This window comes from Columba livia, chromosome 1 (assembly GCF_036013475.1).
Source record: "Columba livia isolate bColLiv1 breed racing homer chromosome 1, bColLiv1.pat.W.v2, whole genome shotgun sequence".
Lineage (NCBI taxonomy): Eukaryota > Metazoa > Chordata > Aves > Columbiformes > Columbidae > Columba > Columba livia.
Window position 1 is genome coordinate 187,579,099 of NC_088602.1, and position 13,467 is coordinate 187,592,565.

A 13,467-nucleotide genomic window follows, 5' to 3' on the forward strand; every position below is an offset into this window, starting at 1 on the left:
TACACTCCTGTACTTCACCGCACTGGCACACAAGAGAAACGATAATGCTCCTGTGCTACTTCTCCAGCCTTTTCTCTAGGAAAACTGGCTTTTAGCCTCAAATAACTTTGTGCTTTTTATTTTGATATCTTCTATTAATGGATTTGCAGTTGTATATATGAAGTCTTTTTTTTGGCCAGTTAATTCTACTTTGTTTTTCAAGCCTCTGAGGACCAAACGCCGAAAAGGAATCCCCCTTTCTAAAATCCCATCTTGATATAACTGTTCCTTTCAACCTAAACTGTTTTGCAGACATTTTAAAATGATAATCCAAGGAGTCAGCTGTTGTTCAAGGTTTCTTCCAGAGATGTTTGTAATCACATTCATCATCTTAGCATGCTGACAAGTTATTTAAAACATAAGTGCTTAGGATAATCTCTTTACTCACACATATTGGTTCTGATCTAGAAAAAAATAAGAATCATAAAAAAAAAATCTTCTATAATCTTCAACCGTGATGGATTACAGATTTTAATAAATGCGTGTCAGTTCCTCTCTCAGACAAAGGCCATATTCTAATTAATTTTTTTTCTTGTAATCCAAGCTACAGACTCAAAAGACACACAGCGTGCCCTTTCAAACTGGGTCAAGTGTGGAAAAGATGTTATGTATCTCCAGCAAGAAGCAGGATATTAATAAACAATGTCACTTTAAGATTTTTTTCAACTTAGCTATGTCAGGTGCCAAAGAAAACTTGATTAGTGAGTTTCATCCTGGGAAACCATAGGTGAGTTAAAAAAAAATCACTTAAGTACATTGCCAACTTTTTAATGATTGTGGTGTTGATTTGACGCCTTTGGAAAAGCTTTACGAAAGTCAGCAATAAATGATGAATAGAAGTTACCAAGCTCACAGCTCTCAGCACAGCAGTGTAGTAGTTGAAGACCTTAGTATGGACTTTGAAAAACAGTTGACTAAGCTGATTAGCAACGTTTTATCCCCTGGCACTGTTCATCACGGCATCCTAGGTTAACGCATGTCATTCCAGACCGGGTGAGGTCTTCTGTGGTAAATGCTCGCTTCAACACAAGTTTAGAAAAGTTAAACTCGTTTCTCTCTCTAAACATTCTAAACCATCACTAAAGCAGAGCTGGGGAGGAGAGGAGCAATATTGTCTTGTCGGGGTTAAAAACAGAAACAGGGACACAACTCCCACCCTGAGTCTGAGGTGCCTGAGGTTACAGTTGTAGTTTTCACAGCTTCTGTGCAGCACAGCTGAGTTCTGCCCCTCCGTTTGTTTCACAGGTTTGTACTTTGGGGACACGAGGGAAGAGAAGTCTCAGTACATTGGGCCACTTTACATCCAATTCCCCCGTTTCCAAATTGCATTCTGTCCTTTCAGAGCCGAAACAAAGTGGGGAGAAAAGCCCCTTCTGACTTAGAGAATCAATTCCCTTGTTTCAGGCAAGTCACAACCTGCACACCGTAATTTAATCAGAGCATGTTTGAGATGGTGTGATGTGCCTTGATAAATTCTCCTGGATACTCAAAGCTACATTTTTTTTCTCCCCCTCCTCTTGTTAGTTTTCCAGTTTATTCCCAGATTTTTTTCCCCTAGAACAGCCATTGTGCTATGAGCTCATGCCCTTTGTCTGGCAGTCACACTTTGATGCTCTGGTCCCTGACAGGGATGTAATTCTCATCTGTAGGAATATCCAGAGCTGAAAGAATGTGAAACGCTGAGGCAAAGAAGGCAGCTTGAGTGCAACAGGGCTCAGACACCTCCATCTCAGAAATAAACTGGGATCTTGTCTGTGCTGGAGAGCCAACACCAGAATAAATTCCAAAGTGAAAAAACAAGAGACACACACTAACATATGTGCTCCTCGCAGCCTGATGTGAACAAACAGCTTCAGAGCCTTTCAGCCCAGGCAGCGGCAGCAGAAACCAAACCATGAATTTGGCCGAGCAAGGTCCTCAAGCTGAGGCAGGCAGTGGGGCACCAGCTCTGCTTTCTTCCCGGGGCACAGGGAGACATTACACAGCTACTGCTCTGGAGCTTTCCACTGAGGTAGTTGTCCTTGTGCCCAAGCACAAAACATGCTAAAAAAAATTGCATTTCTTGAGATCATAGCTGAAAAAGATGTCTAGTTACAGATATGTATAAAAATATACAGATGTGGATGCTTAAACAACCCTTTAAGAGTCCTCTGAGTCTAGCAAGAAGCATGGAAAAGTGTTTGATGTACATAGAGAAGTCCATGTGCAGACACCCTTTCAATATAACCATCTATGTAAAAAAACAAATCCCATTCATATACATCTCATTAGACTGCAAAGATGACATGACAACAAAACACAGGATTTCAGATTTATTACTGAAGCAATCTTGTGTGTAAGATACAATTATCTTTCCAATAATGTGCAAAGAGAACTGAGCAGTTTAATCTGCATACAAAAAGCCGAGTAATAAATTCACTTAAGTCTAAACTTAGAAAAGGAAAAGCAGCTTTGCAGTGGGAAAGAGAAATATATTCTGATACAAAATGTTTCAAAAACAGTAGCAGCATTTCTTGAAGAAAACCCTCTGTAGTGTTCATTCCTTTAGTTCTCCAAAGAGATTATACACTTGTAAAAAAATCCCAACCTTCTTTGCATACTGCATTTCCTAGGCAGAAAAGCAAGCAAGGTGCAGGCACACGTACAGAGTCACAGCTCCATGGTTGTGCATTTGTGGGATAAAGGAGGGAACAGAGAATTCTTTGATTTCACCAAGCACTGGACTGGAAGGGACCAGCAGATGCAAGTCTAATTTTAAGCTCTAGTTGTAGGTTTTAATCTGCGGGGGGCAAGGAACAGGCAGCAGAGAGCAGAACATTCGTTGCGGGCTCCGTCCCCAGCTCAGCTGCGTGTACCAGCCATCCAGCCAACCAACAACCCACCAGTGGGAAGCGAAGCAAATTAGCAGAGCCAGGATTTCATCCAATACTCAGAACATGCACGGCACTGCAACAGAATCCAAGTTTAACAGTACAAAGGCATTCAGTGGTTCATATGAAAAGCCCTCCTCTTTAACGGTAATACTCTGCATTCTGTTCTTCCTTCTCCCTTTGGCTCCTTCACCCTCCTCTTTGTCCCAGTTGCTACTTCATTACATCTACACAAAGAAAATCCAGATCCTGAGTAGCAAGACTTGGAGATTAAAACTTCAGCTACAGTTACAGCTGCTTTTCCTACCAGGCAGAGCAACACCTGGAATTCCAGCCCCTCGGGACCATGATAAAAGCACTAAGCTTCTCAGGAGGTGAAAGGCTGTGCATTTATCAGCAAAGTGCACTTGTGAGCAAAGGTGAAAGCAGCTTCAGAAAAGGGGAGCGCCAGGCAGCTGCACAGGTACCAGTGCAAATGGGATCTGACCACAGCATTACACCTCACAGACCAAACTGGTGAAATCTAAGCCATGCTTGCATCGCAAAGGTGTAGAAATCCCTGAGCAACAGCCACAGAAGCAGCCCGGAACTGGAAGGAGGCACCTGCTGCTTTGTCAGAGAAGCTGCACCCCGGTCACAGCCCAGTTTGGGGCTGATGTGGCTGAAGCGCTGCCGGGGCCAGGCGGGCCGGTCTGTGCGCAGCACTGCGTGCCAGCAGAGCTGGGACACCCGCAAACCCTCATCAGTCTGAAGCGGTGCTGTAGGGAGTCGTGTGGATACGCCCTCAGATGAACACTTCAGAAGCATCACAGCAAAAGGACAGGAGCTAACTCAAAAAGTAGTGATGTAAACCTCTAAGCCTACTGCATTTCCAAGCTGCTGATACTACACAGCCTTTGTAACAGTACTTAACCTGGACAAGGCACACAGTGTAAGTGGAAAGAGTAAATGCGGCATTTTGAGCTGTTTCTAAGCACATTAACAGTGTTGTATTCCAGCATGTTGTTCCTGGCTGCAGAGCTAAATGCTGATGTGCTCCCCTCGCAGCACCAGGCGACACGAAAGAGCGGGTACCTGGACACACTGCAATTGGCTTCCACACTGTTACGGGAAAGAGCATGGAGGGAGGCCTGCTTTAAACTTCTGCCCTCTTCCAACTAATTCAAGTCTACATTCATAAGAAAGGGATTTTTTTAAAAAAATTAATATCTACATTTCAAATATTTATCAGCTGAACATTTTCAAGATTTAAAGGGATCTCATTTGCTTGTAGTGCAGAATTTCTAAACCATTTCCTCCATGTTATTGTGAAAACATTCACAAATACTGTTAAAGGGAAAGGGACAAGACAACTTAAATTTTAAGCATCACTTTCATCTCTGTTATTCTGATAAATTATTTTTACCACATGAACCATCAAACTTAATCAAGGGAATTCATTAATCAGACTCTTCCACCATGAAAGAATCCACAAATAGATTTTTGTTTCAGCTTAAATTTCTCTCAATAATAAGCCTATACACTTAGGAGATAAACTCTATTAATCAAAAAAAAAACCACTCTGATATATTTTAGGAAAGATATATGGAACGATCTGATTAATGCTAAAATATGTACATGAAAGCATAATAGTTTGAAGAGGAAAATACTACAATTCATGCATCAGGGTATCTACAGTTTCTATGTCAAGGCCAGATGAACAGTTTTACAGAGAGCATCACTGGTGTGTGAAACTGCAAGTGCTACCTTTAGCTGGACCAAACTGAGCTGCTTAAAAGCCAGGGGAAAACCAGAGCCAAAACTTGGTTCAACCCGCTGCTTCCAGTTACTGTTTGATAACGCTGTGAGTAGTGTACACGATGCCTTCTGCCTGAACACGCTCAAGTATTGGTCCATAAACATTCTTCGTCAATGGTACAACCATGCCTTTTGCACCTATTTCACCTGAAATAAAGGTAAGAACAAAAAGTGTTAAGTGCTCTGCTGGGTTTGCTGGGCAAGGCTCTGGTAACGGGGGTCTGTGCGGTAACGGGGGCAGGAGCGGCCAGGAGGAGCTGCTGTGGACCGACCACAGCCCTGCTCCTTGGCCCCTGCGCCCTCCAGGCCAGGGAGAGAGGCTGTGGAGCCCGGAGCTGAGGCGTGAATTTGAGCCTGGGAAAAGGGGAGCAGGGAAAGGTGTTGTTTCAAGCTGGGTTTTTTTTCACACTATCCAAACCTATTTCAATTGGCAATGCATTAACTTTTCCCCAGGTTGAGTCTGTTTTGCCCGTGACAGTAACTGCTCAGTGATGTCCCTGTCTTTATTTCAGCTCATGAGGTTCTCCATTTTATTTTTCCCCCCTGCCCTGTTGAGGAGGAGTGAGAGAGCGGCTGGGTGGGTGTCCAGCAGCCAGCCAAGGTCAGCCCAGCACACCTGCAAATATCAATTTGCAATTATATTAATTTTTATATTTTATATAGATGATATGCAGATTTATCAACACTGGCACTACGTTCTCATACAGCATCGGTACTGTATCAAACAGTAAGGTAAAAGTTTCAAACACGTATAGCACACACACACCATTCAATTGAATTCGTAGAGCTGCGAAACTGCAGCTAGTTGAAAAGCATCTATACTTCAAACGTTTGTGGTGGTGTTGTTTTGTTTTGTTTAAAAAAACAAACCAAACCAAAACACAGCACAACACAGTTTTTGCTTATTTCAGTTAGCCAGGAGAAGAATGATGTTCTGAAGATAAAGAATAAGCAAGGGGAAATCACTATTTCCTTAAACCCACTGACTAGGCAGAGTCCACTTGTTTATATACACACAACACGATCAGGTAACATGCCCCAGGCCTCAGATTCCATCAATGCAGAAAGCAGTAGTGGAAGTCACCAGTTTGATCAGCACAAGTCTATGTTAGTCTGCTCCACTGTGGCATAGTCAGTTGTAATTTACCCTTGTAAATGTCTCCTCCTACACAAGTGAAACATTTAAGAATAAATGACTAAAAGTCTCTACAGATTAAGTAGTAAATTAAGAGTGGTCACTCAAACACCCAAACATGTAGATTAAAATTCCTGTAAAGAAGACAATAAAAGTTTGATAAATTAAAAAAAAAACAAACCAAGACAACAACAACAACAAAACCCCACATATATACACTTCATAAGCATTATACATCTGCTTTCTACAGGTAGGAAGATACAGAGTAATACTGTTACTGAAGTCTGAACAGCCACTTACCATCTAGAACCATCTTAGCAGCAATAGCTGTGGGGTATCCTACTGTTTTAGCCATCGCAGAGTATCCTTTGTTATCACCATAGACAACCAGGTCAATAAATTTGTCTTCCAAATGACCAGAAGGATGCCTGAGACCTATTTCATTTCTCATAACAATCATATCTCTCTCTCCAGTGCCTAAGAGAAAAAGCACACAAACTATTCCTTACTTGTATTTCAGTGTTATTAAGATGAGGTTTCTGATGAGCAAGGCACTAGGCAAGCACAGCATGGGGACTTGATATGACTTTAGACAGGGCCTATTAAGGAGGATAGAATATTAAGATGAAGCTGAAAATGTAACAGGGAAAGAGAAAGGATAAATCAGGGGAGAAAAGATCAACATAAGGCATTAAAAAACCTAACATGAACATTTATTAATGAAGGTGAACAAACCAACCCAGTCAAAGCTGATAAGAGATACTGACTTGTTCTACTCTAAGCCATGAAAAAGAATTTCTCACGTACCAAAGGGCAGCTTCATCTCCATGTGCTTTGCAAGAGCCTCCACAATGGAATCTGCTGCTGGAACTGGTTCATCTCCCATTAAACCTAGCCTAGCAGAAGAAATGAGACACTCATATCATTACCAACCAACAGCTTCGTCTCAGTTTTGTAATTTCCAGCTTGTTCAGCACACCAGTTTAAGTGTCTCAACATAGACCAAAATGGGAGGAAAGAAAGGGAAAGGGAAAGGGAAAGGGAAAGGGAAAGGGAAAGGGAAAGGGAAAGGGAAAGGGAAAGGGAAAGGGAAAGGGAAAGGGAAAGGGAAAGGGAAAGGGAAAGGAAACCCCCCAGAGTTTAAAACCCACTGTAACATTTTACCATTCCACTGCCTCCAGCTGACTTTTGTCATTTTCCAGTTTGCTAAATACAGCTTCTTTGAGAACATGGTACTCAGCAGGTGGCTCAATTCCAACCAGTCTGCACATCAGCTCTTTCTGTATTGAAAGAAAAAAAACTTGCTGAAGTCCTGACAGCTGTCCCACTCCTTCTCACGCAAGGTTTCAAGAACCCACCGCCTCACTAAGCTCAGTTAATACTCAGCACTTCTGAGAAGACACTTTATGCATAAAAGAAAAGTGAGACCATTTGAGATTTTTAATTGTAACAAGAATAGGTGACATCTTTTCCTAAAACACTTTGTACCCTACCACTCAGTTGACTCCCCCGCTTTTCAGTCCTGTCCCTTCCTCTGGCAGTGAAGAAAGAACATAGAAATCTGCATGAACAAGGAGCACTGGGAAGATGTAAAGGTGAAAGAGAAGCACCTGGAGACAGACAGAGAGTCAGGAACTCAAGATGATCTTTCAGCTGGTCTAGAAATGGAGCATGTCCCTTTCAAAAGGAAGGAAACAGACTGATGAGATAAACAAGGCTCTGGCAATCCTGGAAATATCACCAAAAAGCTTTCTGAAGATTTTTGTGCATACATGAAGGCCATTTTGTGCTACCTAGACACTAATGCTTGCTTCATTCACAACAAGACATAATAAACAGAGCCATGAACAAGATATAAAGCAGGCAAGAGCCGGAGTGTCTGTTCAGAAGCTCAGGTTATCCTGTCTCCTCTGCTTCCCCAGCAGAGAAGATAAAGTACTAAGACGTAACAACATTGCTGAGACAAGGTTTGCAGTGAGACTCGTGAATGTATAGTTATTTTCACAGATTACATGACACTATTCTTATTCACTGAGGCTAGAAGGACTGGAAATTCTAGCTAATTTTGCAACAAGATTTGAAGATATCAACCCTAAAATTGAAAGCGAACAAAAATTATGTCAAAAAAATAGAAGTACTTCCCATGCAGCAGTCCAAAAACTCCTGAGTTTGGGAAGATGAGCAGTTCTGTACGTTAGTCAGAGACAAGCAAGACTAGGCCTCTTCAGCTTGTGCTTTCTTGGTTTTCAAAAGACTTGAGACATTCTTAACTTGAAATAATGGCATCTTTGGAAAAATACCGTGGTCTGCTCAGACCATCACACAGCATAAGGCTGGTGTTTTTTTTCCAGACTACTGCTGATAAAAGCACAGGGAAGACAGGCCCGAATTTTGATCACCTGAGTAATAAACAAAGTTACTCCCCCAGGGGTCTGCAAAATTGAAGGAAAATTTCTCACAAGACAGACAAACAGATCTGACAAACAGTAAGCTCTTTGTCAATTCAGCTCTCTTTACACTACACTGAAATATGAAATCCCCCCCTTGGCCCACGGAGACAACCAAAACATTGATTGTCAAACGTAACAGCAGCACGTCACACCCCAGGAGTCATGCCTTGCCTGAGATTAAGATGAAGTGAGGCATCAGTAAGCGAGACAGAAAAGCAGCATAACAGAAGACAAAAAAATGCTCATACACAGTTCAAACAACAAAAAAGAATATTTTAATACACTCATTTAGGCACTATCTCTTACTTCTTCATGCCCCAAAAAATACTTCTACACTGAAGATCATGGGCCACTACCAATATGGACATCGCAAACTCACAGCACTAAGGGCTGGATTCTGACTAACAGAAAATTTAACACAATTGATAAAAATATTGTGCAGGACCTCTGAGGGTCACCTAGCCCAATGCCATGCTTGAAGCAGGAGTACCACCAGCACTCAAATCAGCCATGGCTTTGTCCAGCTGAGTCCAGAAAGACTCCAGTTGTCAAAGACTCCAAAGGATCTCTGGGGAACCTTTTCCAGCAGTACAATACATTTCTGCCAAAGAAAATCTTCCTCATTTCCAGGAATTAAAACCAGAGAAGACCAGGATTCAATACAAGGTTCTCACTGCTAAGCACACCCAAGCCTAGTAATAATAAAAACATCAATAAAAAAGAGGAAAGAAGGCAGACTAATCAGAGTAACTCACCCAAGTTAGAGGTGACGTGGTTGAGCTTAGCAAAGGATAAGGATCTGGGTTAATTAATCCTAGTTTTACAAAGCCTCCCATAGTTTTGGAGTATCCCTGAAATAAAAGAATAACGTGGTTAAAAATAATCATCACTTGAGACTGAGGTATTTCTCCTTGGTTTGAATGTCATGGTGGACACAACAATGGCAGCGTTAAGAAACTCCCATGGGAAGAAAGCCACAACACCACAATGCCACTGGGGTCCTGCTCCAGAGCGGGACCTTTCCCAGCCCCTCTCCACCCCTCCTCCTATTTTTTCAATACCCTCTTTAATGACTTACACTGCCATCAATACTTCCATGGCCAGCAGCATTCGTTCATGAGATCACAGGGCTGAGCTGGGCAGCACCAGTTCAGACTCCAGCCCATCACTACAGACAGGCTTGTATCAGCCAGATGGCCCATGGACAAGCCACTGAACACAAGGAGCCTGGCCCTGAACTCGGCTCACCCCAGTTCTACAGCAGCATCATCCTATGGGCATCAGACAAACTAATTTTAAAGATGAGAATCCTGTGTGTTTGCATCTTCCCTTCAGGAATACCAAAGAGGCAAATAGCACATCAGTGGAACCATATTTAAAAGGAACTGCAAAGGCTGCAATAGGCCATGCAATAAAAAAAGTCCCAACTCGTTTCTGCTCTTTTTTGTTATTATCCCGTTAACACCCTCACACAGCTCCTGGAAACCTGAAAACACTCACATGCAAGTCTCTAGAAACACTGTAAACATGCAGAATGTTGGAAATAAAGCCTCCTGAAACAGGGCTAATTATAATTAGGAGCCACCTCCACCAGCTCAGATGGCCCAGCAGTGAGATCCTCCTGTGACACCTTTTAAACTGACCCCAATAGCGATCTGATTTTCCACCAGCATCACCCCAACCCAAAGCAACAGACCTGCTTTGGGGGTAAAGAAAACAGCACTAACCATGGAAACATCATTCTCGCAGCACACTGACAGCAACTCTTCATGTCACCCTGACATTTTTGCTTTTCCTTGTGCTGACATTTAATACAAAAGAAGAAAATTTTATCAGGCACCAAACGGAAGAGCAGATACCGTCATATTAAGACTTCATGATGAGATAGATGCCTTCCACATATTTTTAGCTTCTGAACAAGAAATAATACCTAGACTGACAAAAGGAGATCTATTGAAATTTGTAAACCTTACTCCCCCACATGCTTTCTGTTTCTGCTGTCTGTTGCTAAGCCTCTGTCCCTCCCAGAAATAAAATCCTGTTGTATCACAACAGAGGAATTAAGAGGGAAAGGACATACATGTAACTCGTCAAGCCATGCACAAAACAACAATACCTTAAACCTTGACATAAACATTAACTCAATAGACTTATCATGACATCCATAAAAGCTTTTTCAAACCTTCAACACGGTTTTAGGTTTATTCCTTCTTAATGTACATTGACCAACAAAATAATAAAAAAAGAAATCTGAAAGAAAAAATAGTATGTTTTCATTCTGCCTTGTGCACCTGACAAATGACAGGAAAATGGTCTAACAGAAGGATAACACATTTATCTCTTAACATCTTACTTAACTGACCAAAATGTTAAAGCTGCTCAAATTCAAGATTTCCAGTTACTTAATGAAAAACTTTCTCAGTTTGATGGAAAACCATAATTTTCTATAACATTTTTAAATTACACTTTTCACAGGAATATAAGCAAACTGTTAGTTCAAATTATCAACTTTCAGAGAATAGATCCATTCTTAAAAATACATAATAGCAACACGCATCACACAAACCCATCAGATTTAGTTAATTTTTAAAAAAATCTATTGATCTGACACCAAATACAGAGCCAAACGAAAAAACAAGCACAGATACTGACTATGCCAACTGACCAGCTGCCTAAAACTGCTAAAAATATTTTTCTTGTTTGCAACAAGCACCTGTTAAATAAACCAAGTAAAGCTACATTAAAAAAATGAGAGAAGCGCTTCCAGTTCTCTCTCAACTGGGACAGTGGAGAACGGATAAATAGCACATACAGAGCTATAAAAAGTTGACTTTTAAATGTACAGTTTTCTTTAAATGTCAACATTAATTTCTTGCAGAAAACAATAGTTAACAATATTAACAACAACAACTTACTTTGTATCTTAAGGTGCCTCTCAGCAAAGTGTGAGCTGACTGAATACCATAAGGCTCAGCATATTTTGTACTGTCTCTGTTAGGAAAACCTTCAAGATTTAATCCTGGGAAAAAATCCATTGGAGTTACAGAATCAAGTAACGCTCCTCCAGCTGGAATATTGACAATCTAAATTTTGAGAAAGAACAGCAATATTATTTTGGTGTAGTGTTATTTATCTTACAACAGAAAAGATGAAGTGTGCTCGAAATATGCTTAGTGTTTCTGGTGCAAACAAAAGCCCAACCTAAATAAAGCAGTTGCACAAGCCATTTAAGCACATCCTGCGATGGAGGAGCACACACTATGTCAGCCACCACTAATCAAAGGGCTAAAACAAGCCACATCCTTTCTCACACACACTGTTAATTTCTGCTGCACTAATACTAAGGTGGTAGGTTCCCATTTCACTTATGTTAGTGTATTTTTAGAGCACCCCCCCAAACTGCACCAGTGTCAAGGGAGATTCTATCCATAGGCTCCTCGCTTTGTGGTCAATTTTCTTATTCTCATTTTTGACTGGGCAGGAGAAGGATGTTGGGGCTCTTTTTGTTGTGTGGGGTTTTTTTTAAAGATTACAATAAATCAGGTGATATCACACTGATATAAACTTGTTGTCTATGTCTGCCTTTACTTGCAGCTACGAAGCACGGAGAAAATGCACCATTGCAGGAAAACAAAATGAGGTTGACTGGTTCTATTATCATTCCCAGCCAAAGCCTTGAACCCTGCTTCCTTCAAGCAGCTGATGCACAGATCTGCTATGCAGCATCAATACAAGCTCATTTTGTGAGGGGCAAGGTTTCTTTCTAGAAGACTAAAGCAATGAAGTCTGCAGCAATGCCAAAAGATCTCACTGTGTTTGTGAGGCAGGACAGTAGTGTGGAAGAATCCTGCACACCAGTCTCAGACAGCAAAGGATTTAGTGGCAAGGAGGAAAAACTACACAATTTACTGACAAGCTCACATAGTGCTCTCCTAATGAATCATTCATGTGCATGATCTAATCTTTCCTAGCAATGGGTGAACCAGGTCAGAATTAAATAAGAAACACTTTCACATTCTTCAAGAGACCCTTTCATCTGAAACTTATAACTATGTATTGTTCCTTTTTAAATAATGATCCAATGTACAATCCCTGAATTTCTCCTGTCTTACTGCAATAAGAACACTAGAGCACTAAAATGTCATGATAAAACATCTCAAAATATTTCTCAGTTTTGCAGATCAAAAAGTCCAGATAATTAGCTAAACTTTACAGTGGTTATACAAGGCAGTCTCCTTGACATTTGAAGAGCCCCTGCTCAGCAACTACTCTGAGCAAGTGAGAGTGATAAAACAGAGAGGGCTGCAAAGCACAAATGAGACAGTGGCTTGCAATAGCTTTGCACAAATCGGTTCCGATATTTCCATAGAACAAAACAGATGCAGTGACATTTGCTGGGTAAAGTCTATTCTAAAGACTCCTGCACAAGCCACAAAAAAGAGTTTATATAAAACACATCAGAAATCACTGTACACTTTCACAAAGCACACTGAGTGGGTTACTGGTATTACAGATTGCACCAAAAAAAAAAAAAATCAAGAGTTCTGATATACACTGTGCAAGCACAGAATGAAGCTGTTTGCTTCACAAGCATGACTAGACAGAAAAGCAAGCAGAAGCACTCTCACCTTTATTTCACAGAATCAAAATTAGGGCAATTAAGTGGCAAAAGCAACACACAACAGGGATGGGAGCTGAACTCAGAACACCAGCTACAACTCAGTGCTTCAGCCATTAGAACACACTCCTTCTTTGCAATCAGATTCCATGTAGTAAGTAAGAGCTAAGCCGGCAGCAGCCAGGCACCATCACACTCCAAACACAGGATTAAGTGATATAAGCAACTTGCCTTGGGGAAATGACTGTCACTGGCTTGAAAGTAAACGTGGCACCTTACAAATCCCAGTTCCCTCCTTAGCCCAATACCACCTTCTTTGCCTGGCTTTAAGTGGAAATGTTAGGATTACTTCACCTCTCCATTTTTTAAATACGTCGCAGACTGAACTGTATTCAGCAGCACTCCTTGTGGGCTCCAGCTGAACTTGTATCTCAGAGGATTGTCAGAGTGCTCTGGAGCTGGCAGGCCACCGCAGAAAGAAGTGTAGGATACAACCTGTTGGATTTATCCACAGGAAATAAAAAATGAAGACAGACCAGGATACAAACAGCACAGATC

At 41.3% G+C, this 13,467-nt stretch overlaps 1 protein-coding gene across 7 annotated transcripts in view; it reads right to left on the reverse strand.

Annotated features, from left to right (window-relative positions):
• Nucleotides 1-2,336: 2,336 nt before the first annotated feature.
• AASS (aminoadipate-semialdehyde synthase) overlaps nt 2,337-13,467 on the reverse strand; it is a 30,305-nt gene continuing 19,174 nt past the window's right edge. For 6 of the 7 annotated variants that reach the window (XM_065048842.1, XM_065048840.1, XM_065048843.1 and 3 more), the window contains 7 exons: nt 13,264-13,404; nt 11,207-11,374; nt 9,047-9,142; nt 7,006-7,121; nt 6,649-6,737; nt 6,142-6,318; nt 2,337-4,853 (listed from right to left, as the gene is read on the reverse strand). In XM_065048842.1, the coding sequence (XP_064904914.1) occupies nt 4,735-4,853; nt 6,142-6,318; nt 6,649-6,737; nt 7,006-7,121; nt 9,047-9,142; nt 11,207-11,374; nt 13,264-13,404 (906 nt within the window). In that variant the 3' untranslated portion in view covers nt 2,337-4,734. Of the gene's footprint in view, nt 4,854-6,141; nt 6,319-6,648; nt 6,738-7,005; nt 7,122-9,046; nt 9,143-10,018; nt 10,093-11,206; nt 11,375-13,263; nt 13,405-13,467 lie in introns of those variants that run through there. The other variant, XR_010469577.1, reaches the window with a different exon arrangement.